Source organism: Grampus griseus (genome assembly GCF_964374135.1).
Source record: "Grampus griseus genome assembly, chromosome: 5".
Taxonomy (NCBI): Eukaryota; Metazoa; Chordata; class Mammalia; order Artiodactyla; family Delphinidae; genus Grampus; species Grampus griseus.
In genome coordinates, this window is record NC_138998.1 from 99192472 (window position 1) to 99205695 (window position 13224).

At 38.8% G+C, this 13224-nt stretch overlaps 1 protein-coding gene across 4 annotated transcripts in view; it reads right to left on the reverse strand.

The window, feature by feature from the left end:
* The window catches only part of EPHA6 (EPH receptor A6), a gene marked incomplete at its 5' end in the record, with an annotated part of 858058 nt that extends 856652 nt beyond the window's left edge, over nucleotides 1-1406 (reverse strand). For all 4 annotated transcript variants that reach the window (XM_082654547.1, XM_082654545.1, XM_082654546.1 and 1 more), the window contains one exon: nucleotides 1028-1406. In XM_082654547.1, the coding sequence (XP_082510673.1) occupies nucleotides 1028-1406 (379 nt within the window). The remainder of the gene's footprint in view (nucleotides 1-1027) is intronic.
* Nucleotides 1407-13224: the final 11818 nt, after the last annotated feature.

Below are 13224 nucleotides of genomic sequence, written 5' to 3' on the forward strand. Positions count from 1 at the left end.
ACTTTCATGTCATCTGACCTCCATTTATATACCTGCAAATTATTTCGAAGCCTTATATGTTGAATGGTAACTATAATTGAAGTTGTATATTTGAAGTATTTGTAAAAGTGTGACATAACAGGTAACATTGGTAGTCATCACAGTGCCAGTGAGAGCATCAAGCCAGGTACATGCTGGAAAACTTTTACGGTTGTTCATCTCTTAGTCTAGGAGGATTTAGATTATGCAGGTGATGTTTTTTATAGATCCTTAAATATTCATAGCAGAAATCCAATGAGATATGTCTCATAAAGATTGTTGGATAGAAGGCAAGAAAATGTTCAAAAATTCTCAGTGCTTTCCATTCAGTAAACCACACTTTCACTTTTCACACACTATTCATCTTCACTTTACCACTTTACCTGACTTTATAAATAGGATATTCACAACTTGTTAATTCACACCTAACACTTATCCCCCCCGGCCCCTTTGGGCATCTGGGCTAGAAATAATTCAGAATAATTTCCAACAAGTCTACATTCGGTCTGGATGGGGTAAAGGGGTTGCAGCTGGGCGAGGGCGGCTTAGTTTACCGAAGGCAAAAGGCTAGTATTTGGTCAGAGGCTACAGCGAGAGCGATCTGCTTTCTTGAAGGCATGTGGGAGATACCTACATGTTACCGTGCTGTGAGCAACCGCAGAGAGCCAGAAGTCTCCATTAAGCCTGTGCCACAGAGCCTGACCTCCAGCGCAGACCGCGCAGCGGGGAGCGGGCCCGCGGCCGCCAGGGCTGGGACCCAACTGCTGCTGATGCTCACGCATCCGTTTAAAGACACTTGGAAGCAGAAGGAACCGGAATTCGTGAGGTCGCCGGCCCCGGCCGATGTGGACAGGGCGCTCTGGGGAGGGGACACCCTCTACCCCCTTGTGTAGAGAGCCCGGAGAAGCCTACCCCGGGACAAAGTTACCTGCAGAAGGCGACCAATGCACCGGTCCTCAGAGCACCCGCCTCCTCCCGCCCCCTCTCGCTTCTGCGCCCCGTCCCTTACCTTGGTTGTTGGAGACGTGACTGCAGTCGCCCGGCCAAGCTGTCAGCAGAGGCAAGAAGAAACCAAATTGCAAAAGAAATTCCCGGACTTCGCTGCCCCCCATAGCTCTCCCCGGCTCTCTTCTCCCCCTTAAAGAGAAGTGGCAGCAGCGCAGCCAGGTGTTCCGCGTAGGGTACGGGTCCCGGTCCACGTCTTCTTCCTCCTCCTCTTCCTCCTCCACCCGGCCCACAGAGGGTGTCCCGGGGCGCCCCCCGCGCGAGGCCCCGGGGGCAGGGCACGAAGGTCCAGGCTGCCCAGGGGCAGGCGCAGCTGCTTCGGAGGAGGACGCTGCCTGAGGCGCCACGGAGCTCCTGGCGGCTGTAGGCGAGCGGAATTGCATCCACCGCCGTGTCCCGCTCGCGCGAGGACTATTCTCTTGGGCCCGGGAGAGCGTGCGCGCAGGAGCTAGCTCTGGCTGTAGTTTGGGGGAGGGGAACGAGGGGGCGGGGGAGGGCGCCTCACGGCCGGAAGCGGGGGAGGGACGAGGACCAGGTGCGGCGGGTAGCTCCTGCAGCTCTGACGGCCCGAGCGCCTCTCCGGACTGAAGTGGACTTTTGCAGAGCCAAAAGCAACGAGGGCACAGCAGCTGTGAAGCGGGCGGGGGCCGCGGGAACTTTCCTCCGGCCAGTGCGGCGCGAGCCGAACGACTGAAAAGGCTCTGCGGGGCCACGAGCTGTGCGAGCGAGCTACCGAGCTGCGCCCTCAGCCCCTCGCCTAGGTGGCGACGGCACCGACCCGCAGAGCAGACACCTCCAGCTCGGCCGCGTCTGCGCCGCGCTTCGGCCTCGAGAACCGCTTCCCCGGCATCTCTGAGGCCGCACTTAGTCCCCCAAGCACTTTGCTCCCCATTTCGCGGCAGCAGCGTCCAGCGTTTTAGGGCTAGTCAGCTCCCAACACGGCTACCCCCTACTTCTCTACATTTCTCCCGCCAGAGGGGGGCGAGTGCTGTGGCAAACGCACCGGGTCCGGAATGAGCTTGGCGGTGGCGGACCAGCCTGACCACTCCTCAGCACGGGTCGCCCAAACTTGCCCAGTAGGGCGAGAGCCTCAGCTTTGCGGCCGCCTCCGCTGCTAGTCCTAGGAGAGCGAAGGAAGAGAGCAAGCAGCAGAGGAGAGTCACATCAGGCTGGATAGGGACGGGTGCCTGGCACCACGGCTCACTGAGGTCTTCTCGTCGCCGTGCGGCCGTGACTTCGCAGTGGAGGTCACGAGCATTGTCGCAGCCGTGGGCGCTGGGATTCCGGGGGCCCGGACCGCCTGCAGCGTGGCGGCGTCGGACCTCGCGCTCAGAGAACCCACGGGCTGAGCGGTGCGTGGCCACATCCACAGCGGCGCCGAGTGCCTGCGAGTGAACAGCTCTCTCCGCGCACCCTCAAGCCGCCCCCTCTCGGCGCCCACTCCCTCCCAGCGCTCGGGTCGGTGGGAAGCCGTGGCGGCCCGCTGCCTGCTGGGACTACGCGGCCCTCGCCCCCCAAGGTTGGGAGTAGGGGCCGGGCAACACAGGTGCTAACAGGGTGGGGTCTCAGCGCGCTTGGCCCTCACGCTCTCGCCCCGCGGCCTAGGCGGGCCTAGAGGGCAGGGCTCGAGCTGCGAGCGCAGCTGAGCTCCGCCAAGACTCGCGCTCTGCCCTCCTGACAGCCGCCGCTCGGATGCTGCCAGTTCGGCGCTAGAGGGGGTTAGTCGACAAGAAAAATGCCTCCGCTGCTCTCAGGTGGAAGAAGCTCATCACGCGGAAGGAGGAATGCGCTCAGGTTATACTTCACGCGTTTGTGAAGGGCGCGCCAAGGAACCCGTGTCACTATCGTGGGGGTTCTGTAATACATTTTTGCTGTTATTATTATCATCGTTTTCTTTCTTGAAAAGATTTAGGGTATTACAGTCGAGTGAGGTCGAAAAGCCCTCCTCAAAACTCATCAGAATGTTTTGAAGAAAAATTTATGGCAATGGAGAAAAGTGAACCGAGAAGAGAAAACAGCGATATTGTAAAGAGTAGAGGATATTTTCCTTCCATAGGGCAGAGGGAGGGAAATGGCACAGTGGCGAGATTTGGGAAAGGAGTAAATGAAGGAGCAAAGGGTCGGCGTTCGACGCTTACAGAATTCTGGAGGAGAAAGCAGCCTTCCATTCGACGCGTTTCAGCGCTGCTATGTTTGTGTCACATACAGTAGAAGTGGTTTCAGTTATCGCATTATAGTCAGTTGGAGGAAAAGAGAAGGAGAGCAAAAGATGCCGCACGTCTAAGTCAGCTACAAAAAGAGAAATGTGAAATGCCAGTGATTTTGAGACTGAGGAAGGTTTCCGATTGGTGACTGTGCTTCCACTTTCATTAGGAATTCAAACACTGCCTCTCTTTAAACGTGTCCACGCTAATTTAAATGTATGCAAATCACTTCTGAAAAGATAACCAAGTATGGAGTTTATATATTAGATTTAAAGGAGTAAAATCTGATTTTGCGACTGATATTACCACTCTTACAGATATTGACTGGTCAATATCATTTGCAATATGCTTTTGCAAAGTCAGTTTACAATTTATAAACTGTAAAATTAAAAGACTACGTTATAATATAAATCATTATGCTTAAATAAGAGTTCTTAAAAGCGTTTGATGATTCAATATACTAATGTTTTGATTCGAAATAATCTTATTTACTGTCAAAGAATATCTTTTCATGACCTTTTTATAATTAAATTTGAATTCCTTATGTTTAAATGTTTAAATTCACTTACAGTGGATAGTTTTATAGATGTCATTAACAACTCACTAAGAGAAAAATTTTGGCCAAAGAAGACACTCCTTATAAATGCCAAAAATATGCTATATTCTGTTAAACTGAAGGAATGTATAATACTATTTATTAACTTAGAAATGTAAACTATGTTAATCTATTTCTAAACTTCTAGTTTTTAAATTAACTAAACTTACAAGAATTTTTGAATGGAATACCACTAAAAAGAAGTTGTTTCCCCCAAAAACCCTAGAGTAAAAATATTTTACTATCAAAATTTTAACTTAAATTCTGATATTTTGCTTGAGTATTGCATCTTAGAGACTATATTGTAAAGAGAACATCATGGAGATTCTTTTAAAATTGGGCTGCTAGAAGGAAAAGGCTCTAATGAATGGAAGGAAGGAAGGAAGGAAGGAAGGAAGTAAAGATGGAAGGATAGAGAGAAAAGAGAAAGAGTAAAAAAAGAAAACCTAAGATTTATTTCTAGGATTCACACTTATTTCTAAATCATGATACAATATTTCCAATTATGGTACAATTTCCAAATTAAGGTACAATATCATGGTACAAATAAACTGGTATTTACTTCAGAGTAACAATAAGAGCTGAGTAACCTGGATTTTTATCCTCACCCCCACCTAAAAATTCACCTACAATTCACAATTTTTGTTTGTTTAAATAAATCATTGTCAAGCATGACATAATATATTACTTACCTGGTCAGATAATTGAAAGTCATAATCTGATTTTCGTTTTTAAGAAAATAAATAACTACAAGATTTTTCTAAATATTAAAATAAAACATACTTCATGTTTTAGAGACTGTTTTTTGCATGTGTAGAATATAATGGCCTTTTAAAAACTCATCTCAAAGAAGATGTATTGAAATGAATCTTCTTGATCTTTGACTAGAGTGAGATTCCATGGGTTTGACATGATTATCAATTTCAAAACAAGATTGTAAATAGAATTACCATAACCATCTGACCATTTGTGTTATACATTTTATATTTATATATACACATACATACGTAATGTGTATATGCATATTCATTCTAAAATATTTGTTGAGCTCTTTTTAATGCTCAGAAGAGTTAATGGTGATATGAGTAAAAATAATTTGTTTTCAAAAAGTAACTTTTTATTTAAAATATAGTCATGGTTACCTTATGTGAGCTAGAAGCAACTGCACTTAACAGAAATGTACTCCCTTTTTGATTTTCTAGCAGTGTTGATATATTTGCTGACATGTGACAGTTTCAAAATTATAAGCCATTCAATGAACCAGATGTAATATTCACGTAGATTTATCTGCACTTGTCTGTTTGAATCATACCTATATTCAGAAAAGCATTCATGTCTAATTTTTCAGTACTATATTTTTCAGAATTCTTCTGTATTCTCTAAGACCATTGTTTTTCATGATATATGTGGTCTGGATTCAGGTAAGAATGATTAAATTTTTATTAAATAAAGAATATATGACACTAAAAACTAGTCTAAGCTTTCATTTATAGCAGAAATAATAGTATTCACAAATACTATTTGCTTTTTAAATGATGAGAAACTTAACCTGCAATTAATTCCTTTGAGAAAAAAAAGGAAGGATTATAATGTTTAATACTGAGCATATTTCAAGGCTTGAGAAAGTCCTAAGTATTTTATTTTGGTAAAAGAGTAAATTAATCCACTTAAATCTATAATTTGTGTCCTCTAAGGTCAAGATAGAAGCAACATGAGTAAAAAGAATATTGATCCACAAGTATGTCAAAAGGTTAGGCCTAAAATATTCATTTTTACTTAGAATAGGTATCATTAAGTCTTTTTTGTTAATATAAAATTTAGAGACATGCTCTAAACAGTATTATTGTTTTCATTTCATCACCGTTAAATATAAATTAATTAAATGATTGTATGTTTTAGCATGCATACAGCTAAAGTAAAGAAAAATAAATCCACAAAGTCAAATATATGTAGTTAATTTGAGGCCCTTTGCTTTAAGCGAATGAAGCACATACACTATTTACTTTGGCAAATTTTCTTTGATATTAGAAGGTAGTTAATATTTTTCTGGAAGAAGATATTCAAAACAGTGCTGGATACTGTATTGTTAGCACATCAAATCTTAAAAACCTCACAGAAAAAAAGCAACATGAGGCCTCATAAGACATGAAGACATGGTTTATTCTGCTGTCATATTGCATTTTCTTCTTATATTGTATGGTATTTTATAGTAAAAGGAAAAATATATATATTACATATATCGTGTACATATCTTATATATGTAATACGCATTGTGAGTGTATTTTAATTCAGTGAAAACATACTCTCTAGTACTTTTCTAATTCAGTAACAATTTACTAAGCAAGATTTTCCTGTGCATTTGTGCTGAGCATTATGGGGAAGGTACAACAATTATTTGGATTTAGTTCCTAACAATCGGAAGTTTATATTGTATTAAAGGGCACAGACATATGAATTATTCCAATACAAACATTGTATATTATCCCATAATGGAGTTCCAAATAATTGCAGTTATGTAAGAGGAGAGGAATCACACCCTCACCCTCTAAGGAATGAATCTCTACAGTTACTATTTTGGCTTGAGTTAAACTTACTACTGGTATGAATTGATTCTGAAAGCTAGTGCATGAACTTTTATTATATCAAGTATAATAAAGTACTAAAGGTTATGCAAAATGGCCAAATAATTCTATTAGATTCAAGTAACTTACAATTTTTAAATGAAATATACTTAATAGTCTGTGTGACATCAGGTATCCACAAAAAATTATTTTAACTAAATTATGTAGAGAATTTTTAATAATATATTTAAATTTATTTTATTTTTACTGGTGATATATTATCATTTATCTTTCATGCCCCAGAATGATCAGCTGTGTCAAAACAACTTTTTTTGATTGAATTAGAATAAATACCATTAAATATCATATTCTAATTACCAAACAAGGAACAACTAATGAAAGAAGTAAAACTATCTTTAAAACAATCCTTTATATGTTGAAATCTGCATGATTATTTCCATCATAATGAATAAGATAATATCACAGGACTGGTGCTATTAATTTCTCTTCAAGTATTCAAATTAGCCTATCAAAATAAACTTAGTATTTATTTAGTGCACTATAGTGCACTGTATCTTAGTGTACTAAGACACTTTTAGCCCTGCTTCGGGAAAAGGTAAAGCTAGGTTTTGCAATAAAAATACTTTGGTATGTCAAATAGTTAAATTTATAAATAATATTATCCATATTAATAACCATTCTCACTTAAACATTTTAATTATTTTTGTATGAATAATGCAAAACATTATTTTACTACAATCAAAATGGAGATAAATTAAAAGTGTCAGATAAAGAGAAGTGATTCCTTAATTACCTCTTACGCTGGATTTTGTGGGTAAGTTTCTTTTTATAAAAATGTTTTCTATAATATTTCAGTTTAGTTTGAAATCAGCTACCATGTTTGCATTTTTGACGTTCTCTTGGTTTTTTTTTGTTGTTGTTGTATATTAAACGATTAAAAAATAAAAGAACAGGTCTTGACTGACATATCATTATATTTCCAAGTGAGCTTTAACAACCCAGAAAACTTAATATACCTAATATTTACCTTTTAAGTCAGGGGTTCTATATCATTTTAATCATAGTGTGTTTCTTTACCATGGCTGTTAACATGTTTACATGGAAGATAAACATTTCTTAATATATCCTTATAATTATCTGGTAATTGCAAATTCTATATAACTCACTTATACCAATCCTTTGATAATCAGCATATGGTTCTTCCTATCCTTGCCTAACTTTGAAACACATTCCAATCTCCCCAAGGACCTCGAAAAATCTAAAGAGCAGAGAACGTTTCTTTTAAATCTCTACAAAAAAATGTGCTAAATAATTTGTGTTTAAATACTAATAATATTTATCTTTTAGGTCAAATTTACCATCTTTATTAACTTTTTTCGTAAAGAATAATCTAATACTTACATTTTTCAACTGTAAACAAGTATGTAGTTGCCCTTTTTCTGTTTGTTAAAGATTATTAAATACTTGAGTCATTTTAACTTTATAAAGTGTTATATATGAATAATAATTAATACATACATGTTGTGCCTATTGTGAGTTGTTGGGGAAATGGTCTTTCACTCCTTGGGGAACTTAACCCCACTACAGAGTCCATGTGAGACTTCTCTAGTATTTCAGTGTTAAATTCCATTCCTGGTTCATAGTATTGGAAGTATACTGAAGCTCACAGTATTTGGAATTCGATTGTAATATATTTTCTATTTTTACAGGTAAAAATAAAATTTTCTAAATTAGTGGGAAAAAAACAAACAAATGCTAGCTTGACTTAGATTAGTTTTAATATATAGTCAAAGACTTTTCTTGATTTACTTGCTCCTGATACATTTTGCATCATGGTTTGAAATATATAAGAAATGGGAAGAATATTCAAGCTTGTTTTTGAGTATTTTTATCCAATGGAAAAAAATAAGGAAGTTCCTTGCTTATGGAGAATATGTACAATTTTAAAATAAATATTAAGTGTATATGTTATTTATCTATAACAAAGCTATATGTTAATACTGCCTTATAGAACTTATTGCAATACTAAAAATGTTGTATATAATTCCTGTTCAATACAGTCACCACTAGCCACATTCACATGTAGCTTTTAAGTGTTTGTGACCAGTGTGACTGGGGAACTGAATTTTTTCGTTAATTTTATTAAATTTAAAATTAATTAGCCATGTGTGGCTTCGTCTAGTACGTGTGTGTGTGCATGCGTATTATAGTTTTATTTCCAATACTTCCACTTCCATGTTGATAGTGGGGGGAAATAAGAAAGGGATTTGAAAACCATGTAAACACACAATACAACCTTCTACAAGAACAGCTAATTTTTACTCTAAGAATTCTGTTACACACAGTCATGTTTTTCATCAACAAAAATGAAGCTCACTTTGAACAATAACTTTACTACTGCATGGGTTTACACAGTCTTCAAAGCTAGCCTGATATGATGTGCCTTTTGCATATTGCTCTGAGTTAGTCAGAAGACATTAAAAGTAGTCGCTCTGATAGAAACTTTATTAAAAATCATTTCAATTCTGAGTAGAATTACTTGGCTAACATGCCTAATCATGGATGCTAAACTTTTTTAAATGGTTCAGGAGCTGCCACCACCCTGCTATGCCCACTATGTCTGTTGCACCGTCCTGGGTTCTACAAAACTACAACGACCTGAAAGACTCAATAACAGCAGTAGAGGTTCCAAAACTAATATCCCTACCCAGAGATTTGTCAAAGAAACAGCAAGATTTTTCCATTTAGATGCTAGTATTTATCTTTGTTTTATGTTTTGTTTTGTTTTTGACTTTTAAATTTACATGTAAAAATATTGTCAGGATCTCATTTTTATTTTAGTAGATTTTTTTTAAATGTGAGGTTTCACAGGAAAGCTGGAGAATGTTTACCACTGTTTTATTAATTTGTCCTAAAATTTGTCACTTGATGATATCCTTTATAACTTTAATTTGGCATAAGAACCAAAGTAAAAAAAAAAAAAGAAAATCCAATAAAAATGTTGTCATCTCTTAAATAAATCTTATAATAAAATAAAAAGTATTAATTTTTATATTTCTTAGCAAAATGTTATATAGTATTTATTGTACTGTGTGCCAGACACTGTTCCAAGTATAAATATTCACTTCAGATTATAATTTCAAATACTATTCACAAATAGGAATTCAATTACTCCTCAAAGCAACACTCTGAAGTAGTTGCTGTTATTATCATTATTTTATAGGTTAGAAAGCTGAAACACAGAACTGGCCCATAGTCACCCATCCGGTAAGTGGTAAAGCAGGGATGTGAACCCAAGCAGTCTGGCTCCAAAAGCTGTATCTTTCATTGTTATGCTGCCTCTCCTGTATCTCTGAATGTTCACCCAAATATACACAAGCATATGCATGTGTAGTTTGCATACATCTGTGTACCTATCTATGAAAAATTTATCTAATTCTATGAAATTAAGCTTAGGTCATAGAATCTTTTCAGTGAGTCTTCTTCCCAGCTGTGACTAAGTTCCCAAATGACCTCATTCTTCATTCTCAAGGCCCAACATTTACACATTTGTTACTCTTGCCTGTCACCTACAAATTGGCACTTGCCTTTGGCACTTGCCATCTACCTCTATAAGGATTAAATTATGAGTCGCTGCAGCTGCTGACCTTCAACAGTCCCTGAAAGGAGTTCAGGGTGGAGATCAGGAATGAGACACTCTGTGCTCTGGGAAAAACTTGCAGAACAGGTCTTCAGATAGTTAGATATTTTCAGGAGAAGATTTTATGAGCCTAATTCTTGCATCTCCTCTTATCTAAAAAAGCACTAAAATTCTTCATGGTGATTTCTGCTCTTCCTGACTAACAGTAACCTCCATGAGACTAGCAGCAACCTTCTGCCAAAAATATGTGCTTGATTTCATGTATTCCCCCTTCACCAAAATCACATGTATACTGACCTTCCCCACTACCTCTTGGGAGCAGACTCTCAGAGCTATCTGAAATGTTGTCTCCTGGGCTATAGTCCTCATTTTACCCCCAAAAAACTTAACTCACAATTGTCACATTGTACATTTTTTTTTCAGTTGACATGCCAAATACTTTTTGTCTTAAAATCGTTCTCTTAAATGACACCTGTCTCCCAATGCTACTAGCTCACATTTATTCAACAATTATGTTATGCATTGCACGCAGAGCATCTTTTCAGGGCACTGAGTATTAGAGTGATGAACAAAACAGACAAAAATGTGCTTACATAGAACTTACACTCTAGTGTTCATATGTTTAAAATGCTTATCATGTGTCTCACTCTAAGTGCATTATACATGCTAGGTCATCTAATATTCACAGGCCTATGAGGTAGATACTCTTTTTGTACCCATTTTGCAAGTGATGAAGCCAAAACATATAGAATACATAATAATAAGAGGCAGAAGCAGTGATACTTACATTTTAAAGAGTGTTCTGTCTGCTCTTTGTAATGCAGGTAAGAATATAAGCACAGAGAAGAATAAGAGGCTTGGGCAATAATTCTGGAGTGAGATAATTGTGGTTTGTCCTAGGGTGCTGACAGGAAGGGAGAAGTGAATGGATTTTCCATATATTTTGAAGGTGGAATGGATAGGACTTCCTACTGATTTGGATGGTGGTTCACGCTATCTTGTTAGTGATGAGAAATGGCTCTAGTGCCTAATTATATATATAACAAATTTACGTTTTTTTAAAAAAAACCGATTCAAACCATAAACTGAGCTATTGAAGAAGGCTTTGAAGCTATGTTTCTATATTTTGAACTATATATTTTCAGAAGGGAAAGTCATTTTGTGCATTCTTAAATGGTACCTAGATTCTGCCCCTATTCTTCTTCTAGAAAATAGTAATAGTAATGTATCAATATTTGTTCATCTACTGTAATAAGTGTACCATCTATTGATGTACTAATGCAAAATTTTAATAATAGGAGAAATTATATGCCAGGGCTCAGGGATAAATAGAAACTCTCTGTATTTTTTGTACAATTTTTCTGTTAACCTAAAACTGCTCTAAAAAATAAAGTCTGTTTTTAAAAAATAGCATTGTTACTTGTCTCTGGGAAATATTTTTTCTATTATTTATATTGTCTCATTTTTATTTGTTTTATATCCCTGGTATATTATTATATAGAACTGGACCTCCTGGTTTGATTTTCTCAAGTCAATTAATCCTTTTTCTATTTGGTCAAGTTTTAGCAGTCAGGCTACTTAGACTCCAATCCATCCTCTTATCAGAATAATTAATTCTTTACTCTGAGAGAAACAAAACCCATTTTAAGAACCCTTATCCACTCCAGAAATTCAATTCTATTTCTTTAGAAGTAGGCTCTTGAAATTGTCCTGGGTCATATATTGCTGTCCTTGGTCATTCTATGGGCATAGTATAAAGTCTGTCTCTGGAGTCCCACAGGAAGAATACCTCTCACTTCTGGTCCAGACTTCTATGGATGCTGTATACTGTGTGTAACAAATATTAAAATTGATGTTTTGACACTAACCTGATACCAAGATACAGCAAAGCCAGATTATTACGTGCATTTACAAAGGAACACTACAAGAATCCACTCCATGTCCCCTTGACCCAGCTGTTAGAAAAAGGATTAGGGCTTAAAGGAGAAGGATTTTGAAAAAACTTCTGTGAAAAAATCTGTTGCCTTACTGAAAAAATAAAATGGTGGTACAAGTTGAGGAAGATCCATCAGATTACTTAAAGCTCAAAATGTATTTGCTGCATATGGAAGACATAGGAGGCTGATGCATGATTCACTCTTGATATACCTTTTTTTTTTTTTTTTACTGCCTGTACCTTAGTGGCATAAAACAAACATTTTATTTTACTCAGGACTCAGGGGGGACAGGAATTCAGACAGGGCACAGCATGGAACAGGACTCATCTCTGTTTCACAACGTCTGAGGCCTCAGCTTGGAAGAGTCAATGGCTGTGGATGACTCAAGGCTTCCAAACATGTCAGGTAGTTGATGCTGGCTGGGACCATCACTTAGGACTTCTATACTTGATACCCCTCCATGTGGTCTAGGCTTCCTCAGAGAACAACGGCCCTACATCTTGGGGAGGTATATGAATATTACATTGTAAGAAGAGCATGTTTGCTGGAAGATCTTGTGGCCACTTTAGAAAGCCTAACTAATCTGTAAAATTAAGAAAGAGATGCTGCAATGGGAGCAGCCTGAACCTCAATTTGTTGGGCAAAGAATGAGTGGGACATATGAGAATGAATATTCCATCAGGTCATTTTTTTTTTTTTTTTTTTGCGGTACACGGGCCTCTCACTGTTGTGGCCTCTCCCATTGCGGAGCACAGGCTCTGGGCGCGCAGGCTCAGCGGCCATGGCTCACGGGCCCAGCCGCTCCGCGGCATGTGGGATCTTCCCGGATCGGGGCACGAACCCGTGTCCCCTGCATCGGCAGGCGGACTCTCAACCACTGCGTCACCAGGGAAGCCCTCCATCAGGTCATTTTGAATTCAGTTTCATAGGGACAGTAAAATACTGAGGAACTTCAGTAGTAAAAACAGGAGCTATGTCATCAGGAAAATGCAAATTAAAACAACAATGAAATACTACCACACACCTATCAGAATGGCCAAAACCCAGAATACCAATGACACCAAATCCTGGTGAGGATGTGGAGCAACAGGAGCTCTCATTCAGTGCTGGTGGGAATGCAAAATGGTGTACTTTTGAAGACAGTCTGGTGGTTTCTTACAAAACTAAGCATACTCTTACCATACAAGCCAGTGGACCTTGGTATTTACTCAAAGGAGTTGAGTCTTTATCCACACAAAACCCC